Source organism: Chroicocephalus ridibundus, chromosome 1 (genome assembly GCF_963924245.1).
Source record: "Chroicocephalus ridibundus chromosome 1, bChrRid1.1, whole genome shotgun sequence".
Classification (NCBI taxonomy): Eukaryota; Metazoa; Chordata; class Aves; order Charadriiformes; family Laridae; genus Chroicocephalus; species Chroicocephalus ridibundus.
Window position 1 is genome coordinate 99496630 of NC_086284.1, and position 17787 is coordinate 99514416.

Sequence of the window (17787 nt, forward strand, 5' to 3'; positions counted from 1 at the left end):
CCGTAGCACTCAGTGCCATTCCACTTGTCATTTTTTGGACTGAATCTCTTTCCCCTCCTCTCCTGACCATGACAATGGCCTGCCACCTGCCTTTCTCTTCTTTTTTATTATGCACACAAAACTCCGAATTTCTTCTATTCCTTTTACCTGCATGGGCACCTTGCAGGCAAATATCAACAGGATGAGTTTAAAGCCAGAGGTAAAACAATCATGACTTCTTCAGCTAAACAGGATTTTGAACAGTTCAGAGGCTGTTTGTTTGGCGTATGTCATAAGCAGGGCCAAAAATTTGGACAGCTGTTTATTAGAAAATTTAGTATTTTTAAGGCAGATCTGTATTGGAACAGACTTCTGTAGCTGGCTTATGTGCTAGGCTTTCTATACTGTCACATCTGCCCAACAACCTACATGTCCCCAAAGGTATCTCTTGGAAACGAGATGTGCTGCACTACTTTTCAAGGTATCAGTGTTGAACACCCTCAAATAAAGAGCTGTAGCTCATGCCACTGTGTCCCCCTACTTGTCCTCCAATGCAACCAAGAAGTCACATTGCCTCATTTTCACTGCGCCACTTTCACCCTCCCTGTCATGGTTAATGGCCTTCCCATATGCGTTGCAAAAGCAGTGCTGCTCAGATCTGTCACTTGTCATGAAGGCTGATGAAAAACATTTTAAAAAAAAGGCCAAAAGTCCTACATAACCACTATACAGCTAGTGTCTTTAGGTTCTTCAAGCACATGCCCCAAGTTCTGGATGTAAAAATCAGCTCTGCTTACCACATTTTCTCAAGAAAGCGATTTTAATCGTGCTCTCAACTTACTCAGAGGTCAGGTATCCAGTAACACTTACTGCCAATTTCTTAAATAGTTGACTGTAATGGCATGTAATTTGAACATAACAAGAGTAATGAGAAACACCTTAGAACTGAACAATTAAAGTAAGGGAACCTCCCTCTTCCCTAAAAAATAAGAGAAGGTGAGTTAACAACATTCTTTCCTGAATGTTTTCAAAGCTTACTTTGGCACTCGTAAACTGTGTGGTTCAGAGGAACCACAGAGCACCTTCACACGCCAGAGGGAATATCCAAAAACTAATTCTCAATGAGCAAGTCACCTTGAGTATTCAGGGGACAGTCGGAGCTTCTCCAGTTCAGATCAATTCAAAAAGAAAACATCGTTTGGACAACTCAAAAAGAAACATCCTTTGGACAAGGTCCTTGGCTCTGCCTACTTAATCATCCGGAAGTATGAAGCCAGAGACTGTAGTTCCCCAGACATTAAACAAACCAATTCAATCACCCAGTGGACTGAAATGCCTGTTTTCAGTAGACAGTGACAGAATCCTCCCAGCCCTCCATCACACGCTTGCCTCCGCTCAGGGACCACCTGCTATGGGCAAGGACACCCCCCCGCCCCCTGGAGACCACCTGCTATGGGCAAGGATTCACCCCCCACGGGCCACCTGCTATGAGCAAGGATCCCCCCCACCCTCCAGGGGCCACCTGCTATGGGCAAGGACGCCCCCTCCCCCTAGGACCACCTGCTACGGCCGAGGATATCCCCCCCAGGACCTGCTATGGGAGAGGATTTCCCCCCTCTCCAGTGACCACCTGCTATGGGTGAGGATCCCCACCCCCTCCAGGGACCACAAGGTACGGATGAGGATCCTCTGCCCAGGGACCACCTGCTACGGGCGAGGAAGCCCCTCCAGGGACCACAAGCTATGGGCGACGATCCTCCGCCTAGGGACCAGGGAGGGGGCACACCCCAGGGCTGAGGATCCCTCCCCCCCCGAGCCCCTGGGGTGGTGGAGACGGCTCCCAGCCGCGGGATCACCCCTGCTTGCGAGGAGGTGGGCAACCCCGGTGGCTACCACAGCCACAGACTTACCGGAACCCTGCGGAACTGCTCCTAAAACACTCCCCAACTCCCTTCCCATGTCCACCAACACCAACCAACTCCTCTCCATTTCAGCCCCCCAGACACAGCTTTATTCCCGCTATGGTCGTTATTCGCCTACCCCCCACCCCGTGAGGAGCCGGACCGCTCCCGGGCGCCCAGCGGGCACGGCCGCCCGCCCCCTCCCGCCCGCTCACCGCGGCAGGACGGTCCCGCTGGCTCTGCCCGCTCCTTCCCCGGCCGAGTCCGTGTCCCCCCCACCGTCCCCGGGCGTTATGTGCAAAGGTTACGGTCCCTCCGCAAATCTGTTTGGAAAGCGGCGGGGCGCAGCGGCGCAGGGAGCATGCTCGGAGCCGCCGCTAATCCCTCAGCCACAGCCCGGAGGTAACCAGCGGTCAAGCTTCGACATCCCCTCAAGACACCGCGGCCGCCCAGCGATGGGGGGCTGCCCCCCACCCCGCAACGCCCCCACCTCCCGCGGCGGGACGCGGCCGACCAGCCCCGGTTTTCCCTCAGGGACAGGGGAAAGGCGCCCCGCGGAGCCCTCGCTCCGTCCCCCCACCGCCCGCCCGCCCCTGGCCGCGGCCCCCGCCTTACCAAAGCGGTGCCCAGGGAGAAAGCCGCCATCAGACATGCCATGTGCCCCGCTGCCCGCCCGGCTGCTGGCGGCGGCTCCCCTTCCGCCGGCTCCGCACCGAGCCCTCGAGTGCCGCCTCTCCGCCCAAGACTGGCTGCGCGAGGCAGGCGGGCGGGCAGGGAGGGAGGGAACGGCCTCCCGCCGCCCTGGGGCCGCCTCCGACCCGGCCCCCGCCCGCCGGCGCCGCGGGGAGCCGGCCGGGGGTCCCCAGCCCACCGGGGCGCCGGGGGGAGGCGTGGGCTGCGCGTCCCCGCTGTAGGCACCGGGGCGGCCGTGGGTTTCTTCCCCTCTCGCCGAAACAAGTCGGCGGACGCTGCTCCAGGGGAGCGGGCGAAGGTAGGGGCATCCCTGAGGAGAGCTGCCGGGTGTGCTGTCCCGGTTTGAGCGACGCAGGACTAATTTCTCTTCTAATGCTGGGAAAAACTGCGCTTTTAGAAGACTCCGGTGTCTGAATTCGTGAAAATACTTACTTCACAGCCAGCTAGGCTTTGTGAGATTCAAGGTCTCAGTGTTTTCGAGCCTTGCCAGGTGCGGGGATGAGGAGGAGTGAGACCCAGGCACTCGTCCCAGGCTGGCCAACACGGTTATTTCATACCATGAACATCACATTCAATATAAATTAGAAAGTTTGCTGAGGAGTTTCTTCTCTTCTGTGATGGCTGCGATCCGGAGAACTTCTTGCCCCGGTGCCTGACCCCTGAGCCCTTCCCTTCCTCCTGAAGCCGTAGCACTCACAGTGTCCGACATTTGCTTTCCACGGCTGGGAGCGCACAGCTTCCTGCTGATAGAATTGGCCAAGTATAATCCTCGTATATTTTATATTGGTATCAGGACCAATATTGTTTCTTTAGTATTGTTGTTAATTATGTAGTCTTATCCTATTAAATCTATTTATATTTCAACCCTCATATTGCCATGTTTTCCTCCCGGGTGGGGAGGGGTCATCAGGTGATAGAATAATTGTCTAAATGGCAATAAATTGTTATGGGTTTCTCAAACCATAACACATGGCCTCCACACTCCAGACTGGCACAGCTCGCGCCCTGGCTTCCTAATGAGCTCCCAGAGGGATGGCACTCCCCCAAGGAGAAGGGGAATCGAAGCACCGTCTGGTTGCGCCTTGTACCATCCCACCGGCATGAGGAAGAAATAGCTCTTCTGGCCCTGGACTTGCACAGCATTGATTTATAAGCTGAGCAAGCCATTGTGGTTCTGAGGTGGAGAGAAAGGAAGGTTGTCATTACGTTTCCATCTTTGCTCTTCCCAAATCTGCATTTCAGTGAGATCCTGCAAAGAGAGGGCCTGAACCGCCCATGAAGTGCAGTGGGTGGTGTTCACGAGCCATTAGGGTTGTGTTGGCACTGCTGACTTGAATCTAGATCTGTGACTAAGTTTTGAGTTAGGTTCATTATCCATGCTGCCTGCTGGCAGAAGGTTCTGCCCAAGCAGCTCACCAAGAAGCCAGGTACTGGAAGACCAACCGTCTGAAGTGCCTCTGCAGTTACTTACCCGCTTGGCCTGTGTAGCATGTGTGCTGGGGCTCCTTTGTTCCTCTGGAAGCAGCAGGAAGAGGGGATAAATTGTAGCAGGGGTCTGAGAATAGGATTCACAATGTCTACCAAACGTTATATACACAAGTTCATAGTCTGTGAGGAATCTTCTAGCCAGGGAGTTTGCCATACTGCTTGGTGCTCGTGTAGCTTTGTACAGACACCAAGGTAATCTTCACAAAGCCCCTGGAAGGTAGGTAAGTATTTTATCCTTGCTGAGCTGTGGAGCGGAGTTTACAGCAGGCGGCAGAGCACTATGGGGAGGGAACTGCTGCACAGGACATCTGCGCTGGATCTCCTGCAGTACCCTCCCTCCTGGCAGTGGCCAGGAGATGAATGCTCAAAGAAGAGCTTAAGCACAAGGCTGGCTTGTATCAGATGTCTCACTGATGCTCTCCCAGCCAACACCCATTTTTGGCTCAAGGACTTCCTGATGTAGTTGTTGCTCCTGAATGTGCTAATAAGGCTCAGTAGATACCTCTTCCATGAGAGAAGATGAAGACCTTCCCCTTGGAAACATGAACTTTTACCATCCACTACATCCTATTGCCAAGGAATAGAACGTGGAGGCTTGCTGAGCTTGACCTTGGATTCAGTCTGTAGATGTTGCAGAAAATTATTTACTTATGTATTGAGGAAGAAATGCCTACCTGCTGTGGAATACGAGACCAAACATGGATGTGCCCATCCAGAAGTCCTCATTGAAGGCTTGAACTGTGTTTGAGAAGAAGTTTGAAATACAATTATCTCCTAATATTAGAAATAAAGAGAAATTATGAAGCATTCTTCCGGTGAGGGTCCAGGGTTTTAATTAACTTGATTTGGAGCACGTGTCTGTAGCACCTAAAATTTATTCAAGCTTGTCTCCTTTATTTCCCTTAGAAACGTTGAGAAGGCTGCATTATCTCCCTACAGGATCTGAAAAGGGCTGTGAAATACTGCTGTATATGTTTAAGGCATTTAAGGCGTAAACCAAACTGTGTAAAAACATCACATGTTTTAACTGTGAGGAGGAACAAAATGCAGAGAGAGAGCAGGAGATACCCTGACCTTAGCGAGTGTGCGATGCAGACCCAGCGCAGTGCTTATTCTCCTCTGTTCTAACTTCTTAAAGGCTCCTAAAGGAGGAAGTAAGGAAAGCAACATAAAGGCTGTATCGAAACTTAGATTTACAGCCCTGAAATCCACCACACAAACAGAAGTTTTAGCTCCGTCCGTAAGCAGCTTATGGTAGGAAGGGCTGAACTGCGCCTTTCGGGAGCCGGCCCTTCGCAGGAAGACCCTGGCTGCCTGTGGGCTGCGGGGCTGCCCGTGCTGCCCGCCTGGGCTTGCCCATGTCTTGCCGGATTCGTTGTGCCACTGCCTCTCGTTCACAGGCCATCAGCGTGCCAGGGGGACCATTGCACTGCGTTTATTCCCCTGATCAATAAAGTGACGGCTTCTCTATCAATGTTATGGCTGAAGTAGCATGGGCTCCACCGTGTATTTGTCATAGGGCTTTTAACGGTGTACATGAAATGCTATTTGAGGTGGCACAGACACACAAACATTAGGCATAATGCGAAGACAAGCAATGGCTTAAGCACCGCTTCTGTCACCTTCCACGGGAGCTTTGCCTGAGCAAGAGTACACGATCATATCCCCAGGACTTGTTTTTTTCACGGTGGCCGCGGTATCAGTATCTAAGGGAGCTTCTTGTAAAACATGGAGACATAAAACAGGTTTCTCAGAAACCAAGTTCTATTTGGTATCTATTTTGATACCACACAGGGAAAAAATGATTACATAAGATGAAGCATGCTAAAAATAGCAGTCTCCTGCATTCCTACGTTCCCTCATTAACTCTTCCATTAACGTTACAGGTGATCCCCTGGTCCCTGCAGAGAAAAAGATCAAGAACACAACTCTGTGGGAAAAAAAAAAAGAAAAGACGACGACGAGAGAGAGATAAAATCATGTTAAAAAAAATCCAGGACAAAAAAAAAAAAGGGAAGCTACAAATGAAGGTGAAGACAAGCAGGCAGGGACAAAACTCTGACTCCTAAAATAGATGAGGAAATAGTAGTAGCTTCCAGGCTTTACAGCAGGGTAAGCAATACAGACAGTAGACGGGTGCAGCCCACAGGAAAGAAAAAGGACATCACAAGCAGATCACACTGGGAAGGGCAGGGCAAAGTGGAAACGCACCAACAGCAGGAGAGGGCAGATTTACAGCCCAGCCACGGGAGGCATTTCAGTGCAGTACGGATAGCTCTGGTGTCTCTGTGCAAGAACTAGTTCACACCTAGAAGCGGTATAGCCTGGGGAAATATAGAGGCCAGCCTGGACTTAACTGCTGAGATACAACATGTAGGAAAAGTTCAGCTGAGAAGTGTGGAAGAGGCGGATGAGAAAAAGAAAGTATTAACTAAAAAAGGCAAAATATTTTAGATGGTGTTTTAATTTAAAAAAATACCTTGCCTTTAGCTATTTGCAACTTGCTGTTAATTCAAACCGGTCTGGGTAGAGTTTAAGGAATTCTATGGAAAAGATTTAAGGAGCTTTTGAGAAAAATGTCCTTTTTTAAAAAAACATTTGTCAAAGAAAAACACTCGGGATTTTCATTTTCAGAATTATGTTTCTAAATCTGCCTAAAAAGTCAAAGGAGCTGAGAGCACAAAGAAATGTATCCCACTGTGAAACACCCACGCAATTATTGACCTAAATAAAAACTCAACAACACAGCTTATCCCAGACAGGGTGTCACTTTGCCATTTGAAAATATGCACTGTTTTGAATGCTTTCTGAAATATGTTTTCTCTCTTCTTATGCCCTACCCCAATTATTTCCATAAGTTTGGTGAAATCAGAGTGGAAGGACTATCGGTAGGTTTGAACAGCCTGAAGATGAAGATGAGAAAAACTTACGGTCTGATTCTGAGAGAGGCTGAGAGCCTGGGTTTCTGGCAGCTGGTAGCCATGAGACTTCATTCAAAAAAAAGGGCACAGGAAAGGAAAGCATAGCGTTTAAAAAAATCAGTGTCTTACTGGAAGACAAATATTTTAGCTAAAGAGGTATTGTTCTCCGTTTAAGTTCCCATGTATTAGGATTTGAAAGACATCAACATACGTATTACTTTCAGGTGATGCATCAAAGAAACCACCAGTGACACACTGAACTTTCCTTTACTACTAGGAAGTTATTAGCTTAGCACTCAGTCCCCAAGTAAGAAGACTATTCCAGTACTTTTTGGCAGTAGGCTGGAAAGTTGAAGAAGCATCTTACTAAAATGCCATAAATCCCTGACTTAGATCACATTTTTCTTCTGTCTTCCTGTTGTTCCCCTTTCCTATTTATTGGAACAACAGTCATAACCCTTCTCAATTTTGTCATGTCTTTTTGTACATGACATTAATACTTCCCTATCTATGCTGGAAATACTCACATAGTGCTATTTGAGAAGAACGTGATCAGTTAGTTTAAACAGATCTGCCTTCAGATCTATTTAATATTGAAGAACATAATCAGTCATTCCTTTCAGGTTAGATATACTCTGTGTAATGGGTGGGATTCGTCTCTAATTTTAGCTGCCTAGAAAATTGGTATCTAAGCTAGTCATACAGACTGTTTTTCAGTCAGTGGAGAGAAATGGGCATCCCCAAAAGAAAATTCAGTCTTTCCTTCTTAAATGTTTACCTTGATTTGGGATGGATTCTGGATCCATCTTGGCTTCCCTATCAACCGGGGCGGGCTTCAGACACCTAACTTGGAATCACTATGGCCGGTGTTATAGAGACGGGTACCACCTCAGCTTATGCCACTTTTGTCTTCAATTAACATTTCCAGGAATAATACAAGAGGTTTCACACGTTTGTCTTATATGAGTTTTTATCGGTATTTTTATATCTGGGTACTCAAATGTCCCTCTTCTGAGATACAAAGGCAAGACGTTCAAGAGCAAAACACTAACCTATTTCTGACCAATTTTAGCTGCCATTCATTTCTATGGCTACTTTATATTGTACTCATGGGAATTGGTAGGGTGTACAGTGCTCGCTTTGGTGCCAAGGGGTTATTTCTCTGAGCATTTTGGCTCAAGAAAACGGAGGGGGATAACACTGGAAAGAAGTAATAGTAGGTGCAATGGATTAGCTTAGCTCTGCAAGAGATGGTGGTCCATTCATCTGTATCTAAGTAGCCCTCGGTTGCCATAGCCAGCTGATCCCAAGACACGCTGGGAAGGAGCAAGAAAGCACATCATCAGTCTTCCTGTGTGAACAAATAGAGTTATTTTGTGAGGGACTGAGTGTAATTTATATGAACTCACTGCTTTCAGTTGATGTCAACATAGCATGCTCACAGCAAATTTGCTTTCCCTCAGTTATCATGAGAGGAGAAATAGCAAATTTTTCTGTCACCCATATATCATGCTGGAAGCAGAAAACGGCACTAAGAAAAAGGTCCCCAAGACAGAGCATATTTCAGACATATTTCTGCATTCCTACAGTGCAGCCCCCCCTCAAATCATACTGCCCTCGTTATAACCAGACATGCAGATACATTGCTCAGACTAATGGCTGGAAAGCACAGCTAAGAGCAGCTGGATTTCAGGCATCATGTCTCCCTGGACTGCACCTTCCCAGGCTGTAGCCTCAGGGTCTGGGCACAAGGGAGCAAGTGGTAGCACTCATGCAGCGATAGCCAAGGGGAACCACTTCAGCAGCCCTGTTGTGAGCAGATTAGGTGGAGAAAATATTCTTGCAGTCTGATGAAAAGACTGGAGTCTCAATTCGCAAGACAACTTGAAAATTAGACCTGGCACCGATCTTCTGAATTGCTTTGCCAGCTTAGGGTCCCTGTACAGTGCCAAGGGAGAGACTCAAGCACCTGGGAAAGGGATACAGAGACATCCACAGGAAAAGTTAGGCAGAAGGACATGCCAACGAAAGGCTCATGCCTGGAGGACTTGGACTTAGTCCCTGAAAGCTGTTTCTAAAGTGGATCCTCAGCCATGGCACCAGCTCAGTTTTTGTTTTCTCACCAAAAGCTGCAAACAGCACCTATCCCATGAGACCCAACAGCCCTGCTACTGAGCACTCATCCTGGTGCTGCAAAGCAAATTTCAAATTCAGCCTCTGCTCGGTTTCAAGAAGGGTTTTGGACAGGCCTGTTGGGAGAGGACAAGATCCACGTCACTGACATTAAGTATTCTGTGGGAAAAGCATTGGGTGTCTCTCCCCTTGCAGTTGTTCCACTTTGGGAATGCTCCTAAACAGTAACTGGGGAAGGCATGTGAATGCCCCCCTCCCCTTCGGTTTCTGTGTGAAGTGGAACAACTTCATGAAGGCAGGAGTTTCACCCCAGAATATACAGCTCTTCTACAAAGGACAGGAGTCTCTGATTCAACCCCCCAGCTCCAGGTTAGGCACAGCAGTTACTGTGCTGCCAGAAAAGCACTCTAACTGTCCACATTGTAAGGAAAAGCAGCCCTTTTCCCAACCCGGTCCACCTCAGGTGGTTTTGTACACGCTTGGCAGCAAAAGTGCAGAAGATTTGGGATTTTAGACTCTTTTGGAGGGATGTGAGACTTAGAAAAGAAACTTCAATTATTCCGCATGGCCATGTTGTCTGGCACATCTCAAAGATCATTTTGTAAACAACATGAACCTCCCTCCGTGCTCCCTGCAGATGTATACATTTATTTCCTGCAGCACAGAAATGCCTGGGAGATAATGGCCGTGATTCCTAAGAAACAAAACTAGTTCTCTGGAGTCTCAGTCTCGTAGAGAAGTTGCGTGTTCTGCTTGAGCTCAGGGGAAGAAAGCTACAAAACCCCTCAGAACTGTGTAGTTATCAACGTGGCATTGGACAAGTTGTCCCACTCGTTCCTTCCAGTAGCCCACATGAGACTATCAGGGGAAGAAAGCACCAACACACTGGTATCAGCCACCAACCAGGACTACGTGCAGAAAGGACCATAGCAGGAACTGGTAAGCTTAGTGCATGCTTGTTTGCTTGTTACATGTACTTGGTAATGGTAATGCTTTTGTCCAAAATTACATCTAGAAACAAGAAATGAGTGTGATGCACCCTGGAAAAGGTGCCTGGTCACCGGGAGGCCTCCCAAGGGAGCAGAGCTGTCATTACCCGTGAGGGAGCCAAACTGCAGGCCCCGAACTGCACTCCAATTTGTCATGGTTATCAGAGTGACGGCCTGTCAGTTTGGGGAGATGAGCTCCTTGGAGTCCCTGGCACAGCTCATAGAGGCTTGAGAGCGGCGTGCTTGGAGCCCTGCAAGTGATTTGGCACTGTCGCAGACCTCACAGCCACGGCATTCAGCAGCGCCTACTTCCTTGGTCAGTCCACAGGCCTGACGTGAAAGCCTCTCACCATGAGCCTTTCCTAATTCATACATATTTGGCCATCGATAGACAGATACATGTCAGACTGAGAGGTCATATCGGCCAGTCTGGTCCCTTGTATGTCACTGGTCCTGCAGTCACGCTCAGTTACCCTGTATGGGAGTCGGTAACGTTCAGCTCTCTTCTGATCAGGTATTCTGGCTTTCTTTAAAAGTACCAACTCAAAGAAGGGCAAGGTTACCTTTGATAGTTTATTCCATCAGTTAGCCATTTGTTGCAAAATAATTTGTAGAGTATTTATGCGTCCAGCATAATTTCAACTATTTGCTTAATCAGGTTAAAAAGCCCTTTACAGTTTGGTACTTTTCCCTCCCCCAAGCCCAAGAAGGTGGATATTTAGACATAATAATCAAGTTGCATCCAATCTTCTTTTTAATAAGTGAAACACGCTGAACCCTTTAGGGCTCTCTATAAGGCAGTTTCTCCAGCCATCTAATAATTTGTAGCTCTTTTTTATGCCTTTTCAGCCTCTCTGTATAGCAGTTGATGCCAAAACTCGATGTAGCATTCCAGCGTTGATCCCACTAATGCCATGTTCAGAGTCAACATTACCTTACTTTTGCCCTGCTTATGCGCTGTTAATCCAAGCATCCCATTAACCTTTTTTGGCCACAGCATAACTGTGGGAGCTCATGCTGATTTGCTTATCCTTCGATTGCCAAATCCTCTTCTGAGTCCATTCCTGCTGGGATACAGCATCCTATTCTGTAGGCATGACCTTCATTCCTTATTCCTAAAAGTGTATCTGTGCAGTCAGCTACTTAAATACATATCACTTAAGTGGGTCAAGCTTATCAAGAAGTCAAGATCATTGCATGCAACAGTTCTAGCCTCTTTGTTTACCATTCTGCATAAGACATACACCTTAATCAGCGGAGGAGTTATATTTACTTCCGAATCACTGATGCAAATATTTAATCACTTCAGGCCTAACACTATCTCCAGTGGCATCTTAATCAAAACACACCCATTAGAAGCTTCCCCAGTGATGACCACCTTGAGGTACGTTAGTTTACCAGTTGCTAAACTATTTATCTTATTTTATGGTATTGTACAGTACTGGTCAGATTGTTGCAGGATACCAGGTCAAACCTCACAAGAATGTAGGTATATGACATGGGGGCATGCATGTGTTTACATAAATCCAGCTGGTACCAGCTCATAGAAAAGGGCTGACCTGGCTAGGGCAGAGTCAAAAACGGTCTTCTCAGCACATGGCCCATTTTGCCTTAAGCTGGTGTCACAGACTCCAGCCTAATCCAGCCATTGCTCCAGGCTTTTCTGAATTCTGGGGCAATATTTTTAGGAACAATGAAGTTTCCCCGGGACTCCAAGTTTTATTCGACGTCATCAAGGTTCTCTGCAGAGATATTTTTCGGAATCATGACTGTAAACTATCCAGGCCAATGATTTACAAGTTTAGTGCCAAGTGCATCATCTCCCATCCTAAGGGTCTAAAAAGTACTGCTTTGTCTTCATTGATTTGCTCACGCCATGCAGCTCCTTTCCAAATTTTATTAAATTACTCTGCTATTTTCTGCAGTGCTGTGAGTCATGGCAGGTTCACAGTGGGTCTGTCCCATATACAGAGCACTACTGGGACTCTTCTCTTGCTGCCTTGCTTGTAAACAGGCAGGCTGGCATCAGTGGTCCCTCAGCAGCCACTGGCTTCCAGTCCAGTGAGACAGAAAGTACCCAGCTACTCTATTTTGGACACAATGCTTTTAAATGTTACCAAATTGGTACTTTTAAAAATTCCAGCATTGGCTCACCACTGCCAGCTGCAGAATACGGCACGTCTCCCATGTTAGAATCATTCTACTTTGATTTCCACCCAGGTGCGCTCTGTGTGGTGCATGGACAGTAAGCATCCCTCTGTTTCCTTTTTCCATTTTGAACCATTCAGATCTACTTTCCACGTTCATCTGTGCATGCACTGTGGACATCTGGAGTTTCCAGATGTAGAGCACCCTTGGTGAGAATCTCCTTGCAGCCATGTATGCATATGCTCATGGTGTAACATATGTTCCGTGGCAGCAGGCTGTGTCATTAAGGGTAAGACCACACACCTGCGCATCCCAAATTAACATAGCAACTCCTCAAACTCGGCTCAGATAACTTTTCTGAGTAGAAGAGGACAGGCCTGATGCACATGACAACATAACACCACGGCGGATGGAAATGTTTCAGCGTCATTTTGTTCAAGACACTCTTCCAGTTTTGTAGCAATCTACTAGCTTTTTGTTGGCAAAGGAAGGTGAAGAGGAGAAGAGGGTTCAGGGAAGAAGGACTCTTCAGGCAAGTCATGGGTGGAAGTTTCACCGCCTGGTTTCCCATCAGCACAGCTGGCGCGGTGGGTTGAAGGCCAGGACCTGCAGCCTCCCAGGCCAGAGTCTGAGCGAGCTGACAGGAAAACAAGTGGGTTCCTGCAGAGCCGTTTGACTTTGGCAGTTTTCCAGCGTAAGGCTTTTGATCTGAAAAAATGACAACCAGTTGTGTACTCTGAGTCTGTCAGAGGTAATTCCAAAATTGAATAGCCATTTCACTCTCTTCTAAGCCCCTCAACTCGTTTAAGAGCTGAGTAGTCAACTAAAAAAATAAGTAAGTCACTAAATGTGGTGCTTGTAACCTTAATGAAAGAATGACTAATGAAAGTCATCATGAAATAATTACAAACCACATTGTACAATGTAGAGAATGAAAAGGGAGACTGTTCCCAGCTCCCATGGAGAGATCATTTAATAAAAGAGAATGAGACAGAGACAATCACAATACAAGCTGTAGGACAAAGCAGGAAACCCCATTTCCTCATATTTAAGATATCAATCACTTCTGACTTTGCACAAGCAGAATAAAATCAGATTACCCTTTACAGTGACCCAAGAGCTTCCTTTGCTTGGTCTTTTTTGGCCGTGGCAACTTAGTCCACATTTTCCTCCAGGTGAACTATCAATACACCTTGCACACATTTGCGCCATCGTGTCTCAAAAAGCATTAAGGACAACCCAGCAAATACAGAGTCGTTACAGTGAAGCGGGAACCAATTATTAGCATGAGACTGAACAACTCAAGGAAAAGGGAGTTTTCAAGCATGGCATAAACTGCAAATTCACCCTCTCTTCTAACGAAATATTTCAGCACTTTTTGCTAGAATTGAGGAAATTGTTCACAGAGCACTGTGACCGCACTCCTTATTAATAACAGGCCAACCACAAGGCTTCGTGCCTATACAAAATATAAAAGAAGAGGAGGAGGAGGAGTTTATCTGCTTTCCATCACGCTATCGGATGAGACACCCGTTGCTGCCAGCTTACTTGTCTGAGGCAGGCGGGTCGCTGGCGGGGAGAATCAGAACAGGCATTTCCCATCAGGCTTGCAGGGTAACAGCATGTCCCAGCTTCCTCGCTGCTTTGGGATACTCCTGCATTAGGCGCAACAAGTTTGCAAGGCTGGGCAGTGATCTGTCACGAAGGAGTGAAGCAGTCACAACCCTCCTTAACTAGTTTCTTAGCTCTACCAGTATACACTGACAAGTTAGCATTTAAGGAATTTCCAGCCTGTCTTTGCTTTAATCCTTTTTTTCTGTCTTCCTCGCTCCTACATAATCTGCACAAACACATCCCTTTGTTAGGTCCTGGGTTGCCCAGTCTTTGCTGATACACGTGTTCAAGGCCAGGCTGGATGGGGCTTGGAGCAGCCTGGTCTAGTGGGAGTTGGAACTGGGTGATCTTTAACGTCCCTTCCAACTCTAACCATTCTGTGATTCTGTGATCTGTCTGCAGCTCTATCTGCAGGCTGCATAGGATGGGAGGCAGCGGCACTGCAATGGAGACAAGGGCACGTGCAATAGTGCGCTGGTGGCACTGCACATCTTCTCTAACATGTGCATGTTGAGGTCAAGACATCCTGACAGGCACGGTGAGAGGGTTATGGGATGGAAAGACAAGAGGGATGTATGTCCTATCCCACACGTCTTGTTCCAAAAACAAAACCAAAATCCTGTTAGTGAGACCTCTATCCCAGTTATAGAATCACAGAATGGTTTGTGTTGGAAGGGACCTTAAAGATGATCTAGTTCCAACCCCCCTGCCATGGGCAGGGACACCTCCCACTAGACCAGGCTGCTCAAAGCCCCATCCAGCCTGGCCTTGAACACTTCCAGGGATGGAGCATCCACAGCGTCTCTGGGCAACCTGTTCCAGTGTCTCACCGCCCTCACAGTGAAGAATTTCTTCCTAATATCCAATCTAAATCTCCCCTCTTTCAGTTTAAAACTGTTACCCCTCATCCTATCACTACACTCCCTCATAAGGGAAGAGGGGAGGAAAGGCACCAGTCATGAAAAGCGCTGTGGTGAGTATACCCTAGGGACCATTATTGGCAAAATCCTGGAAAAGAGAGAACAAGTCTTGTGACAGCTGTGTGCCTGCAGAGCCAAAGGCTCCCAGTGAGGTGCTGCTGCTGAACTCCCCGTACCTGCGAAAATTCCTGCTCTTTCTCCATGACCCAATATAATGCCCCCAATCCGCTGACACACCTCACCAGGTGTTGACGTGATGGATGAAGCTGGCACCTTCTTCCAAGGCATTAAAGTTGGTGGGGGGGGTGGGGGGGGCACAGTTCTGAGCACCTACAGCTGTCTTATAGTGTATGTGTCTAGGAGTTAGTGTTGCTTTAGGTTCCCTTCAGACTCAGTGGAGAGAAACAGACATTTCTGGGTGATTTCATCTCATCTGAAGTAGACACCTAAAACAGGGCAGATGAATCATGTCCTGAAGGTGCTCATTTTTCTCTGTTGACGACAGAGGCCAGCCAAAGGCAAGACAAATGGCCCTGTCACAACATCACACAGCAAATACATCTGCATCTCTGGGAAGGGACAAAGTCATGGTCCTGCAGGGGGGGCTCCCTCCTCCTGGACATCCCTGCTAGGTGGCAGCTCACAGTCCTCACCCCTTCCCAAGGGTGAGCAGCTCTTCCCTGAGTCTGGAAAGACAGAAAGGAGACCCAAGAGATTATACCACCCATCCCTTTGGCCCTGTAGGGGGCTGTTCACTAGCCCATGGCTATAGGGTCATAGCATGTTACTTGCTCTATGGGCTGAGCAGCGCGGCAGTGACAAACGGCAGGCAAGTAGATGGCCTCCTGCGGCCATGTATTACCAGTCCCGTATTACCAATTATTTCCTTGTTCCAGGGGTGACTTCAGCGAGTACCAGTCACCGATTTCACAGAAGTGAAGGAAAAAATCTTTTCCTTAAACACTAATTAGGATCTAAAAACTAATGGCGCGATATGCAGGCTCTTGTGTGTGATACCGCAGAGCAAGCAAGCTCAGTCTGCAGCTATCCATTTCCTTAGACAAGGGGAGCGATTAGACATGTGAAACGATCTTAGTGACAGTTAAGTAAAATGACAGCTGGAATATCACATTTTTTAATTTGCTGAGAGCTAATATTTAATCAAATTTTGTTTCATAGGGTGTTTTTTACACAGATAATTTGGCCATGCTCATACAATCATATCTTTTTTCAATATGTGTTTACTTGAGTTGCTGATTCAGTGAATTCAATGTAAATATCTCCACAAGGAACAGCTGAAAAGATGAAGAGTGCATGAGCCACGTAAGCCTTCTGAATGTGAGAAGATGTGAGATACATCTGAATGTAAGATTTCGAATTTACCTGATGTCCAATTAACCTTTCAATCAGAAGAATAGCATGTTTATTGTTGCAATGAGGCGAATAAAAGTTTAGGAGCTGCCACCAATGCCGGACCACGGCGACAAGGAGCTAGTGATTTGCATTGCCACAACAGCAGTGGCAAAGTCCAGCAAACACATCCATCAGCCCCTTGTCTCAGGCTGCCAGTGACGGCTTCTTGCTCCCTGACCGCTGCGCTGGCTTCATGCTTTCCTGACGTGCCACGCTCCGTTCTCACTTCACCTTGCACCAACCCAGAAGACACAAACGCAAGCAGAAAAGGAACGCATGGAGGAAACAGATCAAACCCTTTTTCTTCTTCACAGAGTTCAGGGCTGTGGTTTAAGCTGGTATTCAGATGCTCAAAGAGGCAGGTAGGATCACACTGAGATTCCTACAGGCACCTTTATCCCTTCCTTTTTTGACTGTAATTCCCCCTATGAGCTTAACCGCGTGTGGAACCAGAGAGCTGCATGGCTCTTCGTGCCTGTGCCAGCACAGCCACAGAGTCTGCTGCCAGGGCACAGCCAAGGTGACCTGCAGGCAGCAGAAGCTCCGGTTCCTGTCCAGCATCTCTTTGCTCCATGTCGCCTCTTCAGAGTTTTGAAATTTACTCATTTTCCAACCCAGATGCCATCTCACGTGCTGGAAAAGACGCTTGTATGGCTCTGAGACAGGACTGAAGTGCACTTAAGCATTGCAAAGGCCATTGAAAGGGAGATGAGTTTCCAGGCTGCCCTGGACCGAGACAAAAATTCAAAAATTATTGAAGATTTTAGTGCAAACAGGTCTTGGAGCCGCTGATACAAGTACAGGGAGCACCATCTGGTGGCTACTGCTGAACAGCGCAGCATTTTCTCGCACCGATGCCTTCATGAATGGGTAGTTTTCCATCCATGTCTAATCAAGGTATTAACAAGATTTTTTGGAAGTTCAGATGTATCGTTATACTCATTCAGTGTGATCATTAAAAAATACCCTTTCTTTATGAAGTTGGAACTGAAGGAGAGGGAATAATTGCCGCTGAAGTAGCTTTGAAGTCTGCCCACACACACACCCCCTTTCCTAATTAACCCCGTAGATTTTTTTGCTTGACTGTGCACATCTGCTGTGGGATCACACAGCTGCACTGGCTCACGGCAACAAGTCCAGACAAACTGGAAGAGCACAGAACCACAGAAAAGTGAGCTGAACTTGTCCTCGGTGACTTGAGTGAAACACGAGGCAGGAGAGCTCCAGGTTGCTTCTCAGATGGGAAACAACAATAGCACCTAAGGGCCAAGTATGGTGCTATGTCCCAGAAGATGATGGCCCTTGTTGGCTTGGTTTCTGTCACAGCCAGGCTCAACAGCAGCCCTTCTGCCAATCGCATGAGATATCCCCAGCCTGGGAGGTGTGTTTGAAAAGTTTGGGGGCACTGTTGTAACTCCCAAACTAATGCCTAGTGAGCTGTTGTTTAGTTTACGTGCCGAAGGAGATAAGACTTGCGTGACTGAGCTGGCAATCGCCCTACCAGCCCATCGGCCTATTCAGCTGTGGACCTTCCAAAAAACTTTTGCAAATGTTGGCCAATTGTAACTAAACTTGAACGATGCAGATG

General features: G+C 47.6%; 1 protein-coding gene across 2 annotated transcripts in view; it reads right to left on the reverse strand.

The window, feature by feature from the left end:
• Positions 1-2615, reverse strand: part of ABCG1 (ATP binding cassette subfamily G member 1) — a 64482-nt gene extending 61867 nt beyond the window's left edge. The window contains exon 1 of one of the 2 annotated variants that reach the window (XM_063345050.1): positions 2496-2615. In XM_063345050.1, coding sequence (XP_063201120.1) covers positions 2496-2537 — 42 coding nt within the window. In that variant the 5' untranslated portion in view covers positions 2538-2615. Of the gene's footprint in view, positions 1-2095; positions 2192-2495 lie in introns of those variants that run through there. The other variant, XM_063345058.1, reaches the window with a different exon arrangement.
• Between the last annotated feature and the right edge of the window lie 15172 nt (positions 2616-17787).